Raw genomic sequence first — 20,668 nt, 5'->3', positions numbered from 1 at the left:
ATCATTCGTTTTCTGACGTAGCTTTGGAACCCACCGGAAGTGAAATTGGTCTCCAATAGATGTTCCGTACATCCATAATCTGACGAAGCCGCTACCACTTGGGATTCTTTTAGTTATCAAAGCCTGGTGTGTCAGTTAGATAAATATGCACTACTAAGTGCTAGATCCACTAGTCATTTCAGAATTCGACTTTGTGGTCACTAGTCCTTCAGTGCAGATATGTGATCCGAAATTGAGAAGTTTTTCGCGATGGCTTTTTGAAAAAGAGTAAAAAAGGAAGAAAAGGATATGAGGAATGTCAACCTCGATACATCTGCAACCCAAGTTTCCGGAACTTACTGTGCTAATAAAATATTAACTGACAGGACAAAGTGTAGCAAATTTCGTGCAACAACCTGTTCCGGCTTGACAAACAAGAGCAGCGACTTGTCCTCTCAGCATGGAAACAAGGAATCCTCGAAAACGAAGCCCTTTCAGCAACTTCCTTACGGTTTTTATCTGGCGACACATGAGTGCTGCCGGCTGGGGTGGCCGAGCGGTTCTAGACGCTTCAGTCTGGAACCGCGCGACCTCTACGGTCGCAGGTTCGAATCCTGCCTCGGGCATGGATGTGTGTGATGTCCTTAGGTTAGTTAGGTTTAAGTAGTTCTAAGTTCTAGGGGACTGATGACCTCAGAAGTTAAGTCCCATAGTGCTCATAGCCACATGAGCGCTATAGACGTCTTAATCGCGTCCAGTGACTCCCCAAGAAAATAATACCAAGCTGGCCGTAGATCCCAAGATACTCATCAAAGCAATTTTTTACGTTTCATGTCCGATGAGCAGTGCAATTCCTATTAGAATAGCTCATTAAAGTAAGCCGCGTTGTCTGAGGCGCCTTGTCACTGTTGGCGCGGCTACCCCCCCCCCCCCCCCCCCCCCTCCCCGTCGGAGGTTCGAGCCCTCCCTCGGGCATGGTTGTGTGTGTTTGTGTAGTTTAAGTTAGATCAAGTAGTGCGCAAGCTTATGGCCCGACGACCTCAACAATTTGGTCCCATAGCATCTTACTACAAATTTCCAAAAAAATTTCCAAATTTCTCATTAAAATGAGACTAAGGTAATCAACAGAAGACACAAAGACTCTCCAAGGACTGCTCGATGTCGACTGCCAGCGGCTGACTTGTATAATAGGATGACTGGACATAACCAAAAGTACTGGACTCGTGTTCTGAAGAAGTAGAATTCTAATCCCCAACCGGTCTTTCTGATTTAGGGCTACGATTTCCCCAAATTACTTAAGTCGAATGCGTAGGAGTTCCTTTGATAAGGAAACAGTCACAAATCTGCATCCGTCAGACCAGATTTAGGTTTCGTGGCTTCCCTAAATCACTTATTGCGTACACCGAATATCTTTGAAATAGCCACTGCCAATTCTCTACCCTTATCTTTACCACTTCCGAGCTTGTACTCAGACTCTTAATGACCTCTTCCTAGCGAGGAGGTTTAAGGCTAATCTTCATTCCCTTCCCTCGGGGAAGATCAGTTTGGATTCCGTAGAAATGTTGGAACACGTGAGGCAATACTAACCTTACGACTTATATTAGAAGAAAGATTAAGAGAAGGAAAACCTACGTTTCTAGCATTTGTAGACTTAGAGAAAGCTTTTGACAACGTTAACTGGAATACTCTCTTTCAAATTCTGAAGGTGGCAGGGGTAAAATACAGGGAGCGAAAGGCTATTTACAATTCGTACAGAAACCAGATGGCAGTTATAAGAGTCGAGGAGCATGAAAGGGAAGGAGTTGTTGGGAAAGGAGTGAGACAGGGTTGTAGCCTCTCCCCGATGTTATTCAATCTGTATATTGAGCAAGCAGTAAAGGAAACAAAAGAAAAATTCGGAGTAGGTATTAAAATTCATGGAGAAGAAGTAAAAACTTTGAGGTTCTCCGATGACATTGTAATTCTGTCAGAGACAGCAAAGGACTTGGAAGAGCAGTTGAACGGAATGGACAGTGTCTTGAAAGGAGGATATAAGATGAACATCAACAAAAGCAAAACGAGGATAATGGAATGTAGTCAAATTAAATCGGGTGATGCTGAGGGGATTAGATTAGGAAATGAGACACGTAAAATAGTAAAGGAGTTTTGCTATTTGGGGAGTAAAATAACTGATGATTGTCGAAGTAGAGAGGATATAAAATGTAGACTGGCAATGGCAAGGAAATCGTTTCTGAAGAAGAGAAATTTGTTAACATCGAGTATAGATTTAAGTGTCAGGAAGTCGTTTCTGAAAGTATTTGTATGGAGTGTAGCCATGTATGGAAGTGAAACATGGACGATAACCAGTTTGGACAAGAAGAGAATAGAAGCTTTTGAAATGTGGTGCTACAGAAGAATGCTGAAGATAAGGTGGGTAGATCACGTAACTAATGAGGAGGTATTGAATAGGATTGGGGAGAAGAGAAGTTTGTGGCACAACTTGACTAGAAGAAGGGATCGGTTGGTAGGACATGTTTTGAGGCATCAAGGGATCACAAATTTAGCATTGGAGGGCAGCGTGGAGGGTAAAAATCGTAGAGGGAGACCAAGAGATGAATACACTAAGCAGATTCAGAAGGATGTAGGTTGCAGTCGGTACTGGGAGATGAAGAAGCTTGTACAGGATAGAGTAGCATGGAGAGCTGCTTCAAACCAGTCTCAGGACTGAAGACGACAACAACAACAACAGTAAGAAGTTTTAAGGACTGAAGTGAGGCCCTGTATCCTGCATTTTGGTCTCAGCCTACGAATTTTGGTGGGTTTCTCCTCCCTCTCCCCTCCCCTCACCCTCTTTTACTGTCCCGCTGAAAATGAAGATTGCTCCCAGGACAGATTTAGCGTGTTTATTTAAACTGATTTATTTTTTATTCAATTGGACATCAATGTCAGTGACACTTGTAGTATAATATGGTAAAACACAGTACTATGAAATGTAAGAATGAAAATAATACTGAGAACAACAACAGTTATAATAAAAAAAGTAAGAATTTTCGTAGTGTTACAATCAAAACTGTATGCGAAATGATTTGGGGAAACTAAAGAACAAGACTTGTGGGCCAGGTAGATAAATATTAAATTTTTTTCATGAACAGCTTTTGTACTTATCAGTGCAGTTTAGTAATTAGTAACTGTAATGACACACCAAGAAGTATCAAAATATTTCATGTGAACTACAGAACTACTTTTGCATTCATTTCAGTGAATTACATGTCGACAGTAAATTAAAGTGAATGTAAAGTATTCCTGCAGAGAGTATTATCAGTTTGCTTTCAATTGTTGTGGAAGCCTGTTAGAAGTGTACGTTCCTGAATTTTGCATGCTTTCTGGAACAATAAAAACGAATGTGGTCGTCATTTAAGCATGATTCCCTCTGTCTATCATTCACCGAATGGATGCTGCTGCTCCTCCTAACCTAGTTCATCTGGTCATTCACATTCCTGTGTCTCATAAGGGGGGTGATGTACTGATCGGTCAGCCTTACACGAGTTTCATGAATTGAGACTATATACGGCGCGAATAACTAGCTCTTGGGCTACAAATATTCTTTGTCCCTGAAATTAGTCACTCTAAAATTTTATTACATATGAAACTTCCTGGCAGGTTAAAACTGTGTGTGGACCGGAACTCGAATCCAGAACTTGGCCTCTCGTGAGCAGTGCTTGTACCGACATTCTATTCAGCCGCACTCACATACCCACTGCTGCCAGCATTTGTTTCTTACTTTAAAAAATAGGAGAGACCTACAACAAGAAGTGTAGCTGTGAGGGCGGATAGCACAGTTGGTAAAAGTATTGCAAAGACAAGATACCGGATTCGAGTCTTGGTCCAGCACACGGTTTTAATATGTCACGAAATTTCTGTGGGATTTCGTAAATATGAGTCATAAAATGACTGCTGTTTACGTATGCCATGTGAATCGTAATTGCTTCAAGAATACATGACATCGTAGATGGAGGAGTATTGCATAGCTACAAATTTTAGGTCGTAGACGTTTCACCCGTATGGCAACCATTATCGTGCCTGTTTTCACTTCCTATATCTACTTTTTTTATCAAAGCAGATTTGTCCGTTTTCAGTGTATATAAACAGCAACAGAAATAAACTGTTGTTTTTGAATTATGAACACGCATTTATCACCAGTTACCCATGAAATTTTTGTCTCTCTGTGTCTGTGCACTCGGGATTCGCCATTAAGAGGGCTGTTGGGGCATGTCTCCGTTCGAGTGAGCCTGTTAAATGTATGGTCCTTCAAGTGAATTTTATCCATAATGGATGCAGTTGAACTCCGTGACTGCCCTTTTATAAGGTGGCAGAATAATAACCGCTACCAATCACAACGGCTCTGGCTCTGAGCACTATGGGACTCAACATCTGTGGTCATCAGTCCACTAGAACTTAGAACTACTTAAACCTAACTAACCTAAGGACATCACACACATCCATGCCCGAGGCAGGATTCGAACCTGCGACAGCAGCGGTCACGCGGTTCCAGACTGAAGCGCCAGAACCGCACGGCCACACCGGAAGGTGATGTTATTTAATGCACATGGTCTTTGTCCCGTATTTTTTATTTTTTCCTGTGAAAGTATATTCACTTTAATTCTCATTTGTCGTGCAATAATATAGAATTTTTCCATTTCCACTGACATGCCAAGTCTTCAAAGGCAAGAAAAATGATGATAAATTATATAATACAGGATAGTAACATATTTATATAAAATTACATACCCATGTTTCGTCGCATTGTGTGTTTGCTGGATTATATATTTTGTTTGGTGGTTCTTCATTAGGTCCACTTGCGTGTTCTTCACCAAAGGATGAAGAAATTAGCGCTTTTCGAATCATCTGTTGGAAAACCGCTGAAGTCTTCCACTTTTGATTCATCTAATAACGTTAGAATTTCCTCACCAGTAAGCCCTAAAAAGAAAACAAACTAACGCACTATGACAATAATGTGTAAAGCTAATGGTAATATGAAATATTAATTCCATGCTCAGAATCCTACTTCAGACGTTGACTAAAGTGAGCATACTCCACTAGCATAGTCCCAAAACGCATAATTCTGCGTATGGAAGTTACATTCATCGTAGCTACAAAACAGATTAAAATTTTGTGGTGGACTAATTTTTAATTTCTTCTGTAGACCTTTCTGATTCAGTAACACATTTTTTTCGAATATCAAAACGCAGCATTGGCCAAGTTAAAACACAATATCTCGCGTCTGTAACAAGGTATCGATATGCTTCGAATTGTATACGAAGCATCCTTAGCAGTCGTTTCACCCAGACCTCAATGACATAGTGCGATAATCTGACACTACAATGCAGATAAACCACACCCACACATTTTGCTTGCTAGGTCTTTAAATGTTCACGTGTGTGGTAAATTATTTTGTTATAAAATTGTGAAATCGGGAATGATTTGTTTATTTTCGTCGTTTGAAATAGAATATTATTCGATGGATAGCTCGAAATGATTGAAAGTAGTGAGAATAGTAATAAAAGTAAAACTTACATGTTTGAACGAATACCTAATGATGAATTAAAACTTAGTTTGGTATGTTTGTGAAGAAATAACTGTATACAGTTCTATGGATAACCGTAGAGATCAGCATATCAGGCTCAGCACTGTTTTCTCTAAAAGAATGCTGGATTTGATGGTCATCATCATTAAGTAATTATAGCGCATACAAGTATCCATCAGCTTCTGCACTGGTCTGAGTCTGTGGAGGGGATTAGGTGGCGAATCGTCGCATAAGGTAATCTTTCTATAACATTTATGGAAGACGCTTTTAATAACTGCATTTAAACGATAGGAAGGAAGAAAGCTTATGAAATTCTATGTCCTGTCAGCGGCCTGAAAGATGGAGCACTAATTTAATTGGATAAGGAAGGGGAACACCCGCATTCGTCTCAAATGACTTCAAAACTCCACCAATGATAGGCATACTGCATAGGTCTGCTATTGTGTTGTAGCTACTAAGGCGCGCCTAGTGCCTCTACCTTCCCGCTGTCATTTGTTTTAGGCGAAGACTGGGAGTATGCGTATTTAGGTGATGATCATTGTCTTCAATGAACATTTCTGCCATATCGAATAACAGAGAAAATAAGCAGGAGAAAAACATCCCCCCAAAGCAAAATATGTGCTGGAACTGAAAGAGCACGTAAAGCGTGCGAAGAAGTTGTAATACGGTTCATAATATGTGTATATTTGATCCGCCCGCAAAAGCAACTTGCAGCGTTGGTTACAGCTCGAGATTGATTAAGGGCTGACAGTGGCTACGCTGCGCAACTAGGCGTCTGCGACGAGTATGGTCTTTCTGTCTGAAACTGTAACACGACACGACTTATAGCAGGGACACACCGAGGAAACTACTGTTTATAACCTCCATCTACGTTCGATTCTTAAAACATAACGATCACTTCTGTACTTCATCATCTTGCTATTCATGAAAAAAATTGTTTTTAAAAAACAAATGGGAGATATTGTGCTAAGGAGGGAAGCTTCTCTCCATGGCTGATGATGCCGTAATATAGTTTTCGTTACACATCAGTTCACAAGTAGAGTAAGTGTATTTGGGTCGTTCCTTTTTTTCCACATTTACTGCTTGTATGAGGGATGAACACTAACATACAATTTCTTCTGTCACTTCTGTTGTAATCAGTCAACCTGTGTCTCTTGGAAAACTTATTCCAATTTCTAGACAGTCGCCTCCTGGACCTCAAAAGTGCTTTAAGCATACGTTGTACTTATCACTGCCGCGGCTTTGGTATCGCAAACGTCGGCGCAATTGTTCAACACCGAAAGCGAGAACGGTGAGACATTTGCAAAGATAAACTGTGGCATGCTTTGAGCAGATGGGTGACGAACTCCGGCAGAATAGTTCGGACAAGTCAAGCTATCAGGAGAGAAGCGTTTCACTCTGCCGCGTCATCTGTGCGGAAGCCTGCCGATTTTGTATGCGGTTAACAAACTCACTACAGCGGGAGACCACTGTCACGATAATGGCAGTAAACCCGCTATATACGTGATGTTTCTGGACCAAATAAATATATTCGTTGAGCTGCTAAAGTGAACAATTTAGGGTAAAAACGTTGAAGTAGCAATCACTTTAACTTTATGAAGATACGTGGTTAAAGCTGTTTGTGTTAGGAAAAAAACAGTCACCAACACATACCAGAGCACGTATTTGACTTACTGAGGCATCCGGGATCCAACATAATCGAAATACTCTCAGCCGTTCAAATGGACTATTCAGAGATCTGAAAACCGACTTTTGTGGTCATCTTGGGTAATTATGTTCATAACTGAGCAGTCAGTTCGTCTCATTTGCCACTTTCGTATTTTAGACTGCTTAGCCCATATTTCAAGCCGCAAAAATTTCATCCAGTGAACTCCGTTGATGTTTGCAGCCACTGGAAGTGCTGCGGCAGCGGATTTTGGACTTTGCTATGTATCACACCTCCCGGGACGCGCAGGAAATTTTGCTCCTGCTGAGAACAAACATCTCCAGGCTACTTGTCTGATAGTTAAAGTCTACGTACTTGATCCGTATGACAACATTCTCTAAGGTAACAGACCAGTCAACCAATTGTCTATTATATTGCGTTACATTTTTACAGAAAGCGCCGTTTAAAACGTCTCTCAGCAGTAACAGGATTTCCTAGAAGGTTGGTGTCATTAACTGGCGATTATCGGTAACTCGTTTACGAAATTGAAATTGTCTGTCTAGCATGTGCGTCAAGAAAATGGCACACACGCTAACATCCGCTGCCGACTGATGTTTATATGAATTTTTCTACAGAAGATTACCTATATGACCAATGGCTCAAATATTTTTGTTCCTCCCCTAACACACTGTTGTTCTTGCGTTGGTTTTATATGATATCTCCTTGCGTGATCAGCGTTAGGAAAATAGATGAAATATTTTACAATTCAGTTGTACGAGGGCGTGCTGAAAAGTAATACCTCCTAATTTTTATGTGGAAACTGTTAAGGCTTTTTAAGTAAAACATACGTTATTAATATTAATTATCAATATTCTACATCTTTATTATTCACATCTACATATTTTCCTCAACATAGTCACCCTGGCGGCGAACACATTTCTCCCGGTGAGAGACCAGATTGTTGATACAGTCACTGTAGAAATGTTCAACTTTGTTGACGGAACCACAACCTCACCTCTGCTTGACATCGCTTCATCACTATCAAGGCGAAGTCCTCGAAGGTGTATTTTAAGTTTTGGAACACATGAAAATCGGAGGGGGTCTAGTTGGGACTGTATGAAGGATGGTCGATGACAGTGAACCCAAGGTGTCGGATTGTTGCAGACGCCGCAGCGCTCGCGTGCTGACATTGTCGTGCTGAAGGAGAGGATGCTCCACATACGGACGAAGTCTTCGAATTAGAAAGTCGATTACAGGACGCTGTTTCTCACGCACCGACATAGTTACGTTACACATTACCATGTTACACGCTACAATTCGTAGCCTTCTCGTGGCAGAGGGCTGCAGATATGCGCATTGAGAATAGAGATGTAGACTGTTAATAACATTTGTTTTATTTTAAAAGTTTCAAAGAGTTTTCACGTGAAGGATTTGTAGGTATTACTTTATAGCACGCCCTCGTAAAACGGGCATTCTGACTTCAGGGATTTGTTAACGTACGGTTAATTAGTTTTTTCGTCCGTCTGGAAGAACTACTTCAGCTTCTGCCCTCACTTTTACTAAGTAAAAATTAAATGACTAAAGCCAGGGCAAGGCAACATTAGTTGGGCCAGTGATGATGGAGTGCCAATTTTTCTTTATTTTACTGCCACACATTTCGGAATTTCTCGGACAGTGCGGGAACGAAGCTACTGGATACTCCAACCTTCCCGTATCACTGAAGGGCTGTATTGCTTATTGTAGCCTGATCATACTGAACTGTCTGTTTACATCTCTAGTGAAATTTCCCATCGTGTTCGGCTTTTGTCATCAGTATTTAATACACTGCAAAGCCCATTTGTTGATAATAACTCAGTACCACGACTAATATCACTTTTTAATTATTGTGAAATGCAAAGGAAAACATCTGTCATTTCGGCATCGATAACAATGTTTGCGGAGTCGCACAGTGTGATAAGAGAGACATTTTCTGGGGTTCAGATCTATCTTAGAACAGATGCAGGCTTTGTTCATTACGTGGCAGCTGGTAATTAAGGTAATAATGCTATTCTTTACAACGGAAGACACACAAATCTGATGAAAGTTTCACAACATTTCTATTGGGGTTGAAAATGCAGTGTTATTGTTCCTAAGCATGTATAATTATGCTGTAAACTGACCCATTCTACTTTGTTTTGATAAAAGTACCGTTCAAGTCGCCTATGGAAGATGTAACTAAGTAATTACGACCAAACATTATTTTAGTAATTCGACTCCATAGGAGGTCGGCTGCACATACATAGACGACGAAAAACCAGCTATGCTTTGGCACACACCAACACTTCTTTTGAGATCATTGAATGCAAGTTTTTGTAAGGGAAGCTTCAATGTGTAAACAGTGATTTATGTTTGTCCGTCGTTCCATTCGTCTCATGTGACAGAACGGGTTTCTAATGTTGATCTGGCAATGTGCGATGTCAGTGGATAAATGGCATTTAGTGGAAGAGACAGTGATGATCCCATTCAAAATGGGACTTTGTCTGCGTGTCCTTTGGTTTCCTCGAAGATGTCACAGAAGTGGGATCCTGAACATTTGGGTGTGTAAAATTACATTATTTGTAAACGGCGAAAAAGTTTTTGTTATTTCCACGGTTGAATATTAAAAGTGTTTTTTAACTGGTCTCGGAATGACTTTTTGTTTCTCTGTTTCATTAATTCTAAGAACCATGCAATATTGCGAGAAGGTGAACTTGGCCAAGATAGCTTGAAAAACAACCTTTATTGTCGAGTCGATTACCTTTTTCGGTAAGCACGGTTACCATCGTCAGATCTCGATAAAAGAATGTTACATGTTTCCCATACCAGCTGTGTTAATACTCTTTCTAAGCCATTACCAGGTATGTGAGAGATGAGATCAACGACGCGTCGGCACGTCAAGGTTAAAATTAGAATTTAGAGAGTAATTCACCAGATGCGCGTGCCCGTATCACAGTTTACGTCATTGCAGCCAGGACCCCGCTAGACTGTTTCCCGTGCTTATTGTTGTACGGTTTCACACGAATACAAGTAAAACAGCAGAATAACGAGAAAACATGTCTTGCAGTTCAGCGGTGCCCTGGCTGCAGTGAAGTACATGCACACTAGTGTGTGGTACGGGACACGAGCATTTGGCGAATTATTCTGTATATTGTGAGTTTAACCTTGACTTGCCGATGCCACATTCATCTCGTCCCTCACATACCTGGTAATGATTTAGAAAGAGTACTTGCGCAGCAGATACAGGATACATGTAATAACCTTTTATCGAGATCTGACGATGGTAAGCGTGCTTACCGAAACCGGTAATCGACAACAAAGGTTGTTACAAGCGATCGTGGCTAACAAGTTCACATTCTCCCAAGTGATTATTAAAGATCGCCCTTTACTACTCGAGATGAGTAATTTAACCTTGTAATAGTTTTTCAGTCTTTTGTTGTAACCCGAGGATCCTATCTAGTCTTTTTGAGCACATTGTTAATAAATAGCTGGTTCTCAAGGACGAGAAATACGCAACCGAAACGTGCAATTATTTGCGATATTCAGACGCGAATACATTATCCAGTAACCAGTAGTACAATTTGATAAGAAGAAACCCATCCCGAAGCGTATGTACTTCTATATTGCGTCCAAAGCGAGTTCTTTTGTGACAGCGTAGTATTTTTTTAGTTTATTTGAAAATTGCACTGCGCATGTAATTGGGATTACGAGTGTTACTTGCCGTATCTCATGTTTGTTTTCCGTGTGTGTTTGTGTACGATTTCACGCGAATACGAGGTTAAACTGCAGAACAGCGAGAAAACGCGTCTTCCAATTTCTGAGTCATTAAAGAACGACAGAAATTAAGAATGCCTGTCATCTGCACGTGGTAGAATGTGAAAATGAGCAATACACGTGCTCTAAAGAAGAGGTAAGCGTGGACAAAAAGCGGAGAAGGGCGCACGTTGCACAGATCAATCAAGGCTGTGCGTGGGCCACGCCCTAGCCCGCCGCTGGCGCGCAGCCATCCGGCCAATCGATGTGGCGCTGCGCCGCTGCTGCATCAATAATTAACGCCAACATGTCCACCCGGCCTACTTGGACACAATATTTCCCATATGTGAAGCCCTACGTTCTTCCATATGTCGCCATTACTTAGTTTCGCTGTTAGTACCATTGCGCACTTTCGTCAGGCAACATTACAATATTACGAAGTGAGATCTGGACTTCGTACAAGACCACTTCCACCGTCGGAAAGCTGAGCATTTTTCTCCCCAATCGGAAAGTTGTACGCATCATTTTGACTATCAGTTTATTTCTCCTGGCAGTGTTACAGCCATAGGCCCCCCTTCCATCTAACCAGACATTCTACTTAATAACGTATTTTGCATTAAGTTCACATAACGAAACAGACGTTACAGAAAGATGCTTATATTACATATGGGCTACAATGCTTAGAAGTAACTATAACATAAGTAGTGGAAAGCATCAGTAGCTATAATACCAAAAAGCACAGTTTCTATTAGTTCATGTAAAGCAAAACAAGAAACGCAAATTGGAATCGGGTAGATTTAAACTCAGGGCTCCGTCAGCAATGGGCGTGAGAGAAGGGGTGGGAGAGGCAGAGAACGACGAACGTAACATTGGCACTAGTTATGGACACGGCCAAACAAACGCTCTACACTCTGCTCCAAATATATTCTGCACAACGTGGAGACAGCCCCGTAACTGCAGTGGCAATTTCTTCCGTAAGCTTCTTCAAATCCGACATAATTTCCCGTTTCGGACATAACGATAAGATACCGAGCGCCTTTGCACATCACTGCGCATCATCGTCGCTGGGGGAAGGGGGAAAAAAAGGCAGCGCATGTGGCAGAAAATGTATCCTTCCACTTTCTTTGTGATCCCAGCAGGAGTAAAGCTGCTTATAAAGATGTACTGTTAAGTAAAGAGGGGAAAAAATCAGGTTTTGTTTGGATACATAAAAGGGCAATACAGGAGATACGTTTTGCTGTGTCTTTATGAATTCGCTGGAAATCTATGTTAAAAATATCGAGCACTCCCGATGCCTGTAGAAAAATCGAGACACAGAAACTTGACTGAAAAAACCGAAATCGGAGCCGACACGTAGAAATTGGGCAGAAGAAATGTGCCGGCAGGTGTAGCGGACTTCCCCTTCAGTCATTCACCTTTGACGGAACACGTGGCGACTGTTCCTGCACACACGGACCACATTTCATCTTCGAGATAATTCCTTTCAAAATGGTTCAAATGGCTCTGAGCACTATGGGACTTAACTTCTGAGGCCATCAGTCCTCTAGAACTTAGAACTACTTAAACCTAACTAACCTAAGGACATCACACACATCCATGCCCGAGGCAGGATTCGAACCTGCGACCGTAGCGGTCGCACGGTTCCAGACTAGCGCCTAGAAGTGCTCAGCCACTCCGGCGGGCGATAATTCCTTTCTTTTCTGACTTAGTATGCGTACGAAGGGTGAGGAATCCCTAAATCGATGCTTCGCACTCAAACTCGCGTTGATATAGTAATAATAGAAAGCTGTCTGTCGGTAAAGTTTACAGTTCAACTGGGTGGGTGACACCGAGTGACTGAAGTTTGTAGCACACGAGAGGAAGCTGTTACATCCCTGACTGTGCAAACTCGTGAGTAGATCATATGGGAGGCAGCCAACCCACATATTTCTTACGAAGTGGGAAAATGAGGAGAACGCATAAAGTCTCGAAATTTTCTTAGTGATACTTGTATTTACGCGATAAAATTTCTTTTTTTCCGATTTCTCGACCTGGATATTTATTTGTTCTCATTAAATTCAGTGCTACGAAGTTATAAACACTACGAATACCGATTTGTTATCTAGTAAACAGTTTCGAATGTAGACTTTTGAAACCATGGACGCAAATAACTGCTTGGAGTGCTGGTATTCTAACTGTGAGGTTTTCGTTTTGTTTTGAAGTTAATAGGCCATAATCTCGAAAGTTGATTCAAACACGGCACTGCTTTACTACCTCATTACCAATGGTGTTACGCTCCTGTCTGTTTCAAACTTACGACCCGGCTCACCTATTTACCAGTTTGCAGATCTGTAATGTAATGTGCAAACAGAACCACGTTAACAGCCATAAAAGCGAAATCCTAAGAATCACCGAGGATTACTGCCCAAACTAGCGAAGCGAGGTACCTGAGCTACTTAGAAGAGGAAAAAAATAAGAATAATGGGGACCATTACTTGGGTTGTTCGCTTAGAGCCAGCTAAGAATACATGTTTGTTGACGGAACGTGGCAGTGGTTTCCGAGCCAGGGCCAGGTGTCAGTGTCCGCGGAACAGGGAAAGGTGGGGGAGGGGATGGGGAAGGGCAGGCGGAGGCGGAGGCGCGTTGTTGGAAGTGGGTCGCCGGCTGGGAGGACACAAAGCAGCTGACGTCATCTGCCGCCTCTTACAGCATATGCTTCCCCGCACACACCTCTTGCTTATTGACCTTTCTTACGGTATGCGCCAGTGAACTAGCGACTACATCAACCGGTGCCTTCCGCTTGATCGGACCAAAGTGCATTCGTTTCAATATCCTTGTCACTAGTGACGGAACACTGTCTCTCTCTGAGAGAGGAACGTGTTAATGATGTGGGGGAGCCATGTGGATCCGTGTAGATAGATCAGGATTTGGTCGGGATATGTCATCCTGCACTGTAAGTGCACTCCTCACGCTGGAGGACCTCCGCCAGTAAACAAAATATGCACCATTAGCTTCAGAGACTGTTTAACATCGGTGTGTGACGCTATAGTGTTAACATTTTTTTTCAGTCTTTCCGTAGACTTTATTCGAACCTGCGATGCTGCCCATTGACAGTCGGAACGCTAGAGCACCGCAGACAGCGTGTACGGCGTACGTGCTCCAGTGGCACAGTCTTAGATGAAAACCGAGCCAATTAGGTTCGTGGGTCTCGCGATCGGCACGCTAGTCGGCTATGCATGTGCAGCTGTGACGTATGAGGCAGTAGTAATAGCAGAGCTCTGCACCCTACGCCGGGATCCTGCCAGCTCTCGCTAATGTGTAACCCTTCTCTTACCGTTTGGTGAGGTGCTACTGTCTATGTAACACAATATGCTGCTTGCCCTCGTGTGCATTTTTCTGTATGTGAAGCACGTGGTACTTCCTCGAGATCCCAATACTGTCACCTGCATCATCAGTGACACAAATGCCTTTTAATGAATTTAATTTTCTACTTATATAGTATGACTTACTCAATGTCTCAAGAAGGATTAAAAAAACAAACTGCTTTTTATCTATAGAGATGCAGATGCGTATATTTACCTTATACCTTCCAATACAGCTTGCGTGATTATCCCGTGCGATAATTCACGCCTGCTATTTCTTTACGAACTGTGAAACTGTCCTCAGCATATTATTTTCGTTGCCAGAACTACCTATATAATAATGTAGTTATTAGTCATTTAAGTCACTACACGATATATTTCAGTTTATGAGCTGATAAACAGCTTTATCTAATAACTGGAAGGCTAGTATATCGACTTTGTATTAAAATCCCCCTGATATATAGTATTAGTCACTGAATCATAAAGTTTCCGAAAGGTGTGTATAATAATTAAATATTTGCTTGGATACCCAAAAAGTGAGGAGGAGCCATGTATGAGCAGCAGTGAGATTTATTCGCCTGTGGCGTGGTGCTTGTTGCAGACGCGCGGCTCCGACACCTACCTTAGTGCTCCAGCGGGCCTCTCGTGCCCCCCCTTCGCGGCCGCGAAATACAATAGCGACGCCCCAACGGCAGCCTATGCAGACGCACAGGTATTTGCCAAAATCATTTTACTTTCACCACGCACAAATACCTTAATTGTCCAAAATGAAGTACTATGGTTCCAGTATGCACAAGTGCTACTCTTCTCCTACCGATCGGGAGACTTCGTGGGCAAAGGGGAATTTCTCTCTCACATGAGCTTCGTATGTAGGGCGATTTTGGCCTAAAAAAAAATGGAAACTCGCTTTTGATAAAAAAAAGAGCTTAAACTTAGTATCCTGATGTCTACCATTTCCTCCAACATATATAACGTAAATACTGTTTGCAAGAAGCATGGTGCCCAAGAAGAACAGTTAATATTCAGGGATAAGAGAGGAACACTCATTTGAAGCAAAAAAACTTCTTATGGACACATGCCTTATTCTAATGGTTTTCGAGACAGAACACACAAAAAGTACATCGTTATTTATTTTCTGTGTTATTCAGTATATTGTCAGGTTTACGCATGTACAACAGTTAGTAAATATTTAACTTGTGGTTTACAAAGTATCAATTGAAAAAGACGTATTTTTAATATATTAACGTGTAAGCATTATCGTACACGACACATAACTGCTGGTGTACAGTTCACAGTAAATGTTCGAGTATCCCACCGTCAACTTCAGTGCATTTGTGCACTCTTGCGAGAACATGTGTTGCTTGCCTGAGTGCCTCTTCACGTTCCCTAATGAAGGCAGCAATGTCCGTGATGCGACCAAGCAGTTCATCTCGCACATTCACCTTTCGTTTATACACCTCAGACTTCATCCAACCTCATAAACAAAAATCTGATGGTGTAAGGTCTGACGACATTGGCGGCCAGTTACTTGTACTACCGCTACCAATACAGCGATTTGGGTAAGTGCGCAACCAGCCCAAAAACAAATTTAGAGTACGTGTGTTCCATCTCGAAAACCATTCGGAACAGGGCATATGTCCGTATGAAATTGTTTGATTCAAATGAGGGTTCATGTGAGTATTGACCATTCGTCCTGGGACATCATCTGTAGCACTTCTCCAGAATGAGCAAGTGTTTATGTAGTGAAAACGTAACCGAATAGAAAAAAAGAAAACACGAGATAATGTGCTGACGCTTTCCAGAAAACGTAGTGAAGAAATGGCTATACTTCACAAATCGAAGTTACGAAGAATAGTTTTCCCACTTGTGACTGAGTTTTGGGCGTTTCATCCGCAAATTTTGAAATAAATACAATTTCTTTTGGAATTTGTAGTACTACACAGATTTTGGAGGACCATGTGCTGGCAAGCATTTCAATAAATTGAGCGGTTCGGAGAAATATAATGGTAAGAGCTACTACCATGTATTTTGAGTTACAGGGTAACCGGCGCTGTCTATGAGCGCTACCTATGAGCAGCAGGAAAAAATTCTAATTTCACTCAACAGGAGTCAGGGCGGTGCTTCATGATAAACGCCAGTGGCTACCTGTCGCGGGAACATAATGGCAAGCGACAGGTAAAATGGCTGGTGCTTTACCCGTGTACGTTTTCCGAGATTATAGCCACATTTGACGAGGTACAACAAAACGAAGATGTTCTTAGTGATCCTGATATCTCAGACTAGGATCCTGAGTATATTCCCAATGATTCAGAGGTATGTAAATTTGCAAATCTGTTGTACTTAGTATGTTTCACGAACATAATGGTTAGTGCATGTACATACCATTAGGTTCGTGAAATGCATGAAATATGAGGTTATTATTGGATATGTGTTGTTGAAAGCTTGATGGTGTGTGTATGCATATTTCTTCATTTACATTCGCGCAAGTAATAATAATAATAATAATAATAGTGATAATAATAATAAATACCTGTCATGAAGGGGCAGAAGAATAGACAAAGAGGACTCTTCGGAAAAAGTTGAGATCCCACCCACAAGAGAAGTTTAAGCAGAAGAGGTGTAATACGGGCGAAGAATACACATCTCGTTCTGGGAAAACTGTAGATAAAAAGGAAATAGGACCTAACTGTCTGTCTCCTTAAATGTTATGAGGAAGTATATGAAAGCAGTGTGACGCAAACGTTCAAATAATTCTAGGAATTGGTGACTCTCATGGTCAGAAGTCATCTGGCTGTCAACCTAAGGAATGAATGCAGGTGGAATGTCGCTGCCCCCCCCCCCCCCCAAATACCTATCATCTTTACTCGTCTTCTTTGTCATGACATCCGGAACAAAGTAAGTTTCAGGAAACGAGAGAGGCAAAACCCAGTTCTTAACCTTCGATTAGAATACGACGGACCCAGAATCACTGACAAGAAGAAAGTTGCTGATTTTTTTGCCCCTCTGAGATTACGTCCCTCCCGTTCATCATGTTGTTTTTTGTTTTTTTTTTGTTTTTGTCACTAAAACCAACGCGTTTGGACAACGGACACATATTTTAAGACTGATAAGTGATTAAGTACTTTCAAGCAACGAGCTGTGTCAATGTGATTTGGATAACATAATGGTATATCCAATACAGTAATGGTTTTATTTTTATATAGTTTCTAGTTGTTTCTGTGCCTTTATCGAAGAATATTGATATTAAAAGCCATTTGAGACACAACTCTCTGTCTCCAAACTCCCCTTTTTGGAGCTTACCATTTTGTTCCCCCGAGGAGCTCAATTCTGCTTTGAAAAAGTGTCTAATTGCCGGCAGAATTCGAGCATGCATCTACAGTTCTCGTTTAGGTATAATTTCCAGATTCACCAAGTTTACTGTCGCAGCCTCTTCTATCATTTTGCTGTACTTGGTCGAGATATAAGACTGCAAAAGAAACGAAATTCCAAGCAAAGTATGTTCGCCGAATAATATCGGTAAAACTCTAGAATAAAGGATGGAGAATGTTTGTGATCTTTTGATTTGTTTCTTACATAACCCAAATTTATGGAGCAGGAAATTTAATGTGAGAAACTAGAAGCAGGGTAGAGTATGGCGTCAAAGCTCTGGTTTCACGCCCTTAATAACGTATGTCTTGATTTAATGGGAAACCATCAGACGATTCGGTGCCATGGCGTTGTAAGTGATTTAGCTTTACCTAGCTGTGAGTGTAAAAATCGGCCGACTTCTACAATTGTATAATTTCCTGGGTTTCGGCATTGGATGTATTTAGATTAAATTCTTCGGAACAGCATTTCGTAAATAAGCAATACCCACCTTCCTTTTAACCACTGAAACGTTCCGAATTTTTAACAACTAAATTTCCGTAACCTCATTATCGCCAGGTCACATGTTGCATACATATGTCGAAAAACTTCTTAAACTATTTCCTGTAGCCTGATTCCGTTGCTGTTTCATTTCATTTTGCTGAAACAAATAGCATTGATTGGAGTCATAATGGTAAGCGCAGTGACTTATATAATAATCCAACACCAAAAGGGGAGTGTGTACGTTTTTAGGGCATTTGATGTACGTGTAAGAGGCTGTATGACATAGGTTCATAAAAGTTTATTTAAACGAAACCAGCCAAGACTTGGACGTTGAGAAAGAGAGTATTTTCGAATCGTAATGTGTTTCTTAATTTCCTAAGTCCACTCATCCTCGCGTCCAGGACCACGATAGCGGCGCATTGGCAGTTTCGTATATTGACAGGGACTTTTCTGGAAAGGTATTCATTTCCTTGGTACCATTACCTCACAACTGGGCCGTAAAATTTCGTGCTCTAGAACCATTTTGCATATAAGCACATTTAAAATAATGAGACGCTATCTCGGAGCGTATCAGCAGTCGTCGCGGTACACAAATTTAAAATATAAGAAAACACCAAACTTTATTCATGATGACAAATGTATACGTATTTACTGTGTAACATTAGGAAATATCGATAAGTTACTTTGAGGCGCATACTCAATTATGGTGATCTACAGGAGTTCTTCCTATCGCTACTAAAAGCTGACACTTTTCTTCCAAGACAAGGCGGAACTGGGATTTCGTGTCGTAGGTTTATTTAATACAAGAGGCTCTACAGACCCGATATTTCACAAGAACATTCAGTTTCAACTGACCTTCCGTCATAACAAAAATCTTAAGTTGTCGCGGCTTTTTCGTTTAGACCATTAGAAAAGTCACATTACAGATGATTTTGTGCAGTAAACTATTGAAGAGTTCTTTTGTGTACCAAAAACGGGAATAACCTCGACGCATCATAGGATATTAAATAGTTGCAGCATCGGTTCTCGCGTAAAAAACACAAATTAGTTGTGCGAGAAATTACCGAGCATTGCAGTTCATTAGTATTTCCAGAAAGAAGTGTATTCCCAAACATTTTTATATATATTCGAATAATAATAATAATAATAATAAACAACAAAACCACTTAAAAACAGCTTTGATTGTCTATCCTTTCTTCTCTGGCTAGAATACAAACAACTGCGTATGTCGGTCTCGCGTATTTAATTCGTCGGTTCTGTGTATCATCAGGGAGGCTGATTTCGAAGCTATCTTTTACCTGTTGCATGCGCTTCTTAAAAATTTTTATAAGAATTTCCTTGGGAATGTACTGTTTGCCAGAAAAGTAAACATCACATAAAAAGAGAAGACTCTTCGGATTACCTACATTACGTCGTGGGCGATTTGTTTACAGCCGGCGGTAATAATCGTAATCGACTTACCGAGCTACTTGATTCTGTAATCACACGCGTTAAATCATTTCAGCGAGTGACTGCCTAAGTACGCTCAGTAGACATTGCTTTATAGCCGTCGGGCGATAACGGCCGGGGAATTGGTCGTAGTGTCTCGCTTATCTGCGGGAGCATTGCATTTACATTTGGCACGTGACTCCCTCGAACGTGACTGACACATTTATGTATCCCTGTGACATGTGGCAACACTGTTTACGCGTTCATTGAACTCGAGCTCTTCCCGGAAGGGCCCCAATCACACACACACAGGCACTATATCTCTATATATAGATAGACTATACCAAGTCTCCGCGTCGCCCGACCTCGGTGCAAGAAGCGGCCAAGTCCGCCTGGCTGCGCGGCTCTTGGGCGCTTTTTGCATTGTGTGGGGTTTCGCCTGCTCTTGACCGACTTTCTGTTTGGCAGGCAAGGGCACACAAGTGTGGCGCGACGCGCCACGCCCACGCTGCCTGCCTGCTTATACCCACGAGTTAATTTGCTAACTTCCGCCAGTCGTATTGAGTGATAGAAGACGAGATTGTCTTTAAAGCTCCAAGCTTACCCGTAACTGTTCATCACACTGTTTCGCCAACTTATAGGCTCATAAATTTACTTATTTTACGAATTATGCACCGATTACGAATCTCTCGCAAAACTCTCTAACGTTCGTTGATTTTCATCGAGCAGTTTGTATTCATCATCGAAAATATCACCTTCCTGAAATATTTCGCCGCTCGGATAGTGCGTGTCTGAGAGAGAGAGAGAGAGAGAGAGAGAGAGACAGAGACAGAGAGAGAGAGAGAGAGAGAGAGAGAGAAATTATCACTTGTGTGTTATTAGTGCTCGTTTGCATTTTGGGCTTGTTGTTAGTCGGGCAAAGATTTTTTTGTTGTTGTCATTCGTATAGAAGATGTACACTACTTCTGGGAAAACTATTTTCGCTTGCACTTTTACAAAAATTACAATTGCTTCTGCCAGCGTTACTGTAGAATGTCGTGTGTATGTTTATCTTCATTTTTTAGCTCTTGTTTATTCTTCCGATGCTAACTTAAA

General features: G+C 41.4%; 1 protein-coding gene across 1 annotated transcript in view; it reads left to right on the top strand.

Moving 5' to 3' along the window:
• The window catches only part of LOC124556242 (trithorax group protein osa-like), a 344,210-nt gene that overhangs the window by 21,689 nt on the left and 301,853 nt on the right, over positions 1-20,668 (top strand). The window contains exon 2 of the mRNA XM_047130230.1: positions 14,898-15,008. Coding sequence (XP_046986186.1) covers positions 14,898-15,008 — 111 coding nt within the window. The remainder of the gene's footprint in view (positions 1-14,897; positions 15,009-20,668) is intronic.

This window comes from Schistocerca americana, chromosome X (genome assembly GCF_021461395.2).
Source record: "Schistocerca americana isolate TAMUIC-IGC-003095 chromosome X, iqSchAmer2.1, whole genome shotgun sequence".
Classification (NCBI taxonomy): domain Eukaryota; kingdom Metazoa; phylum Arthropoda; class Insecta; order Orthoptera; family Acrididae; genus Schistocerca; species Schistocerca americana.
Note: the sequence above shows the minus strand (reverse complement) of the source record. Positions and strands in the feature narration are given on the sequence as shown.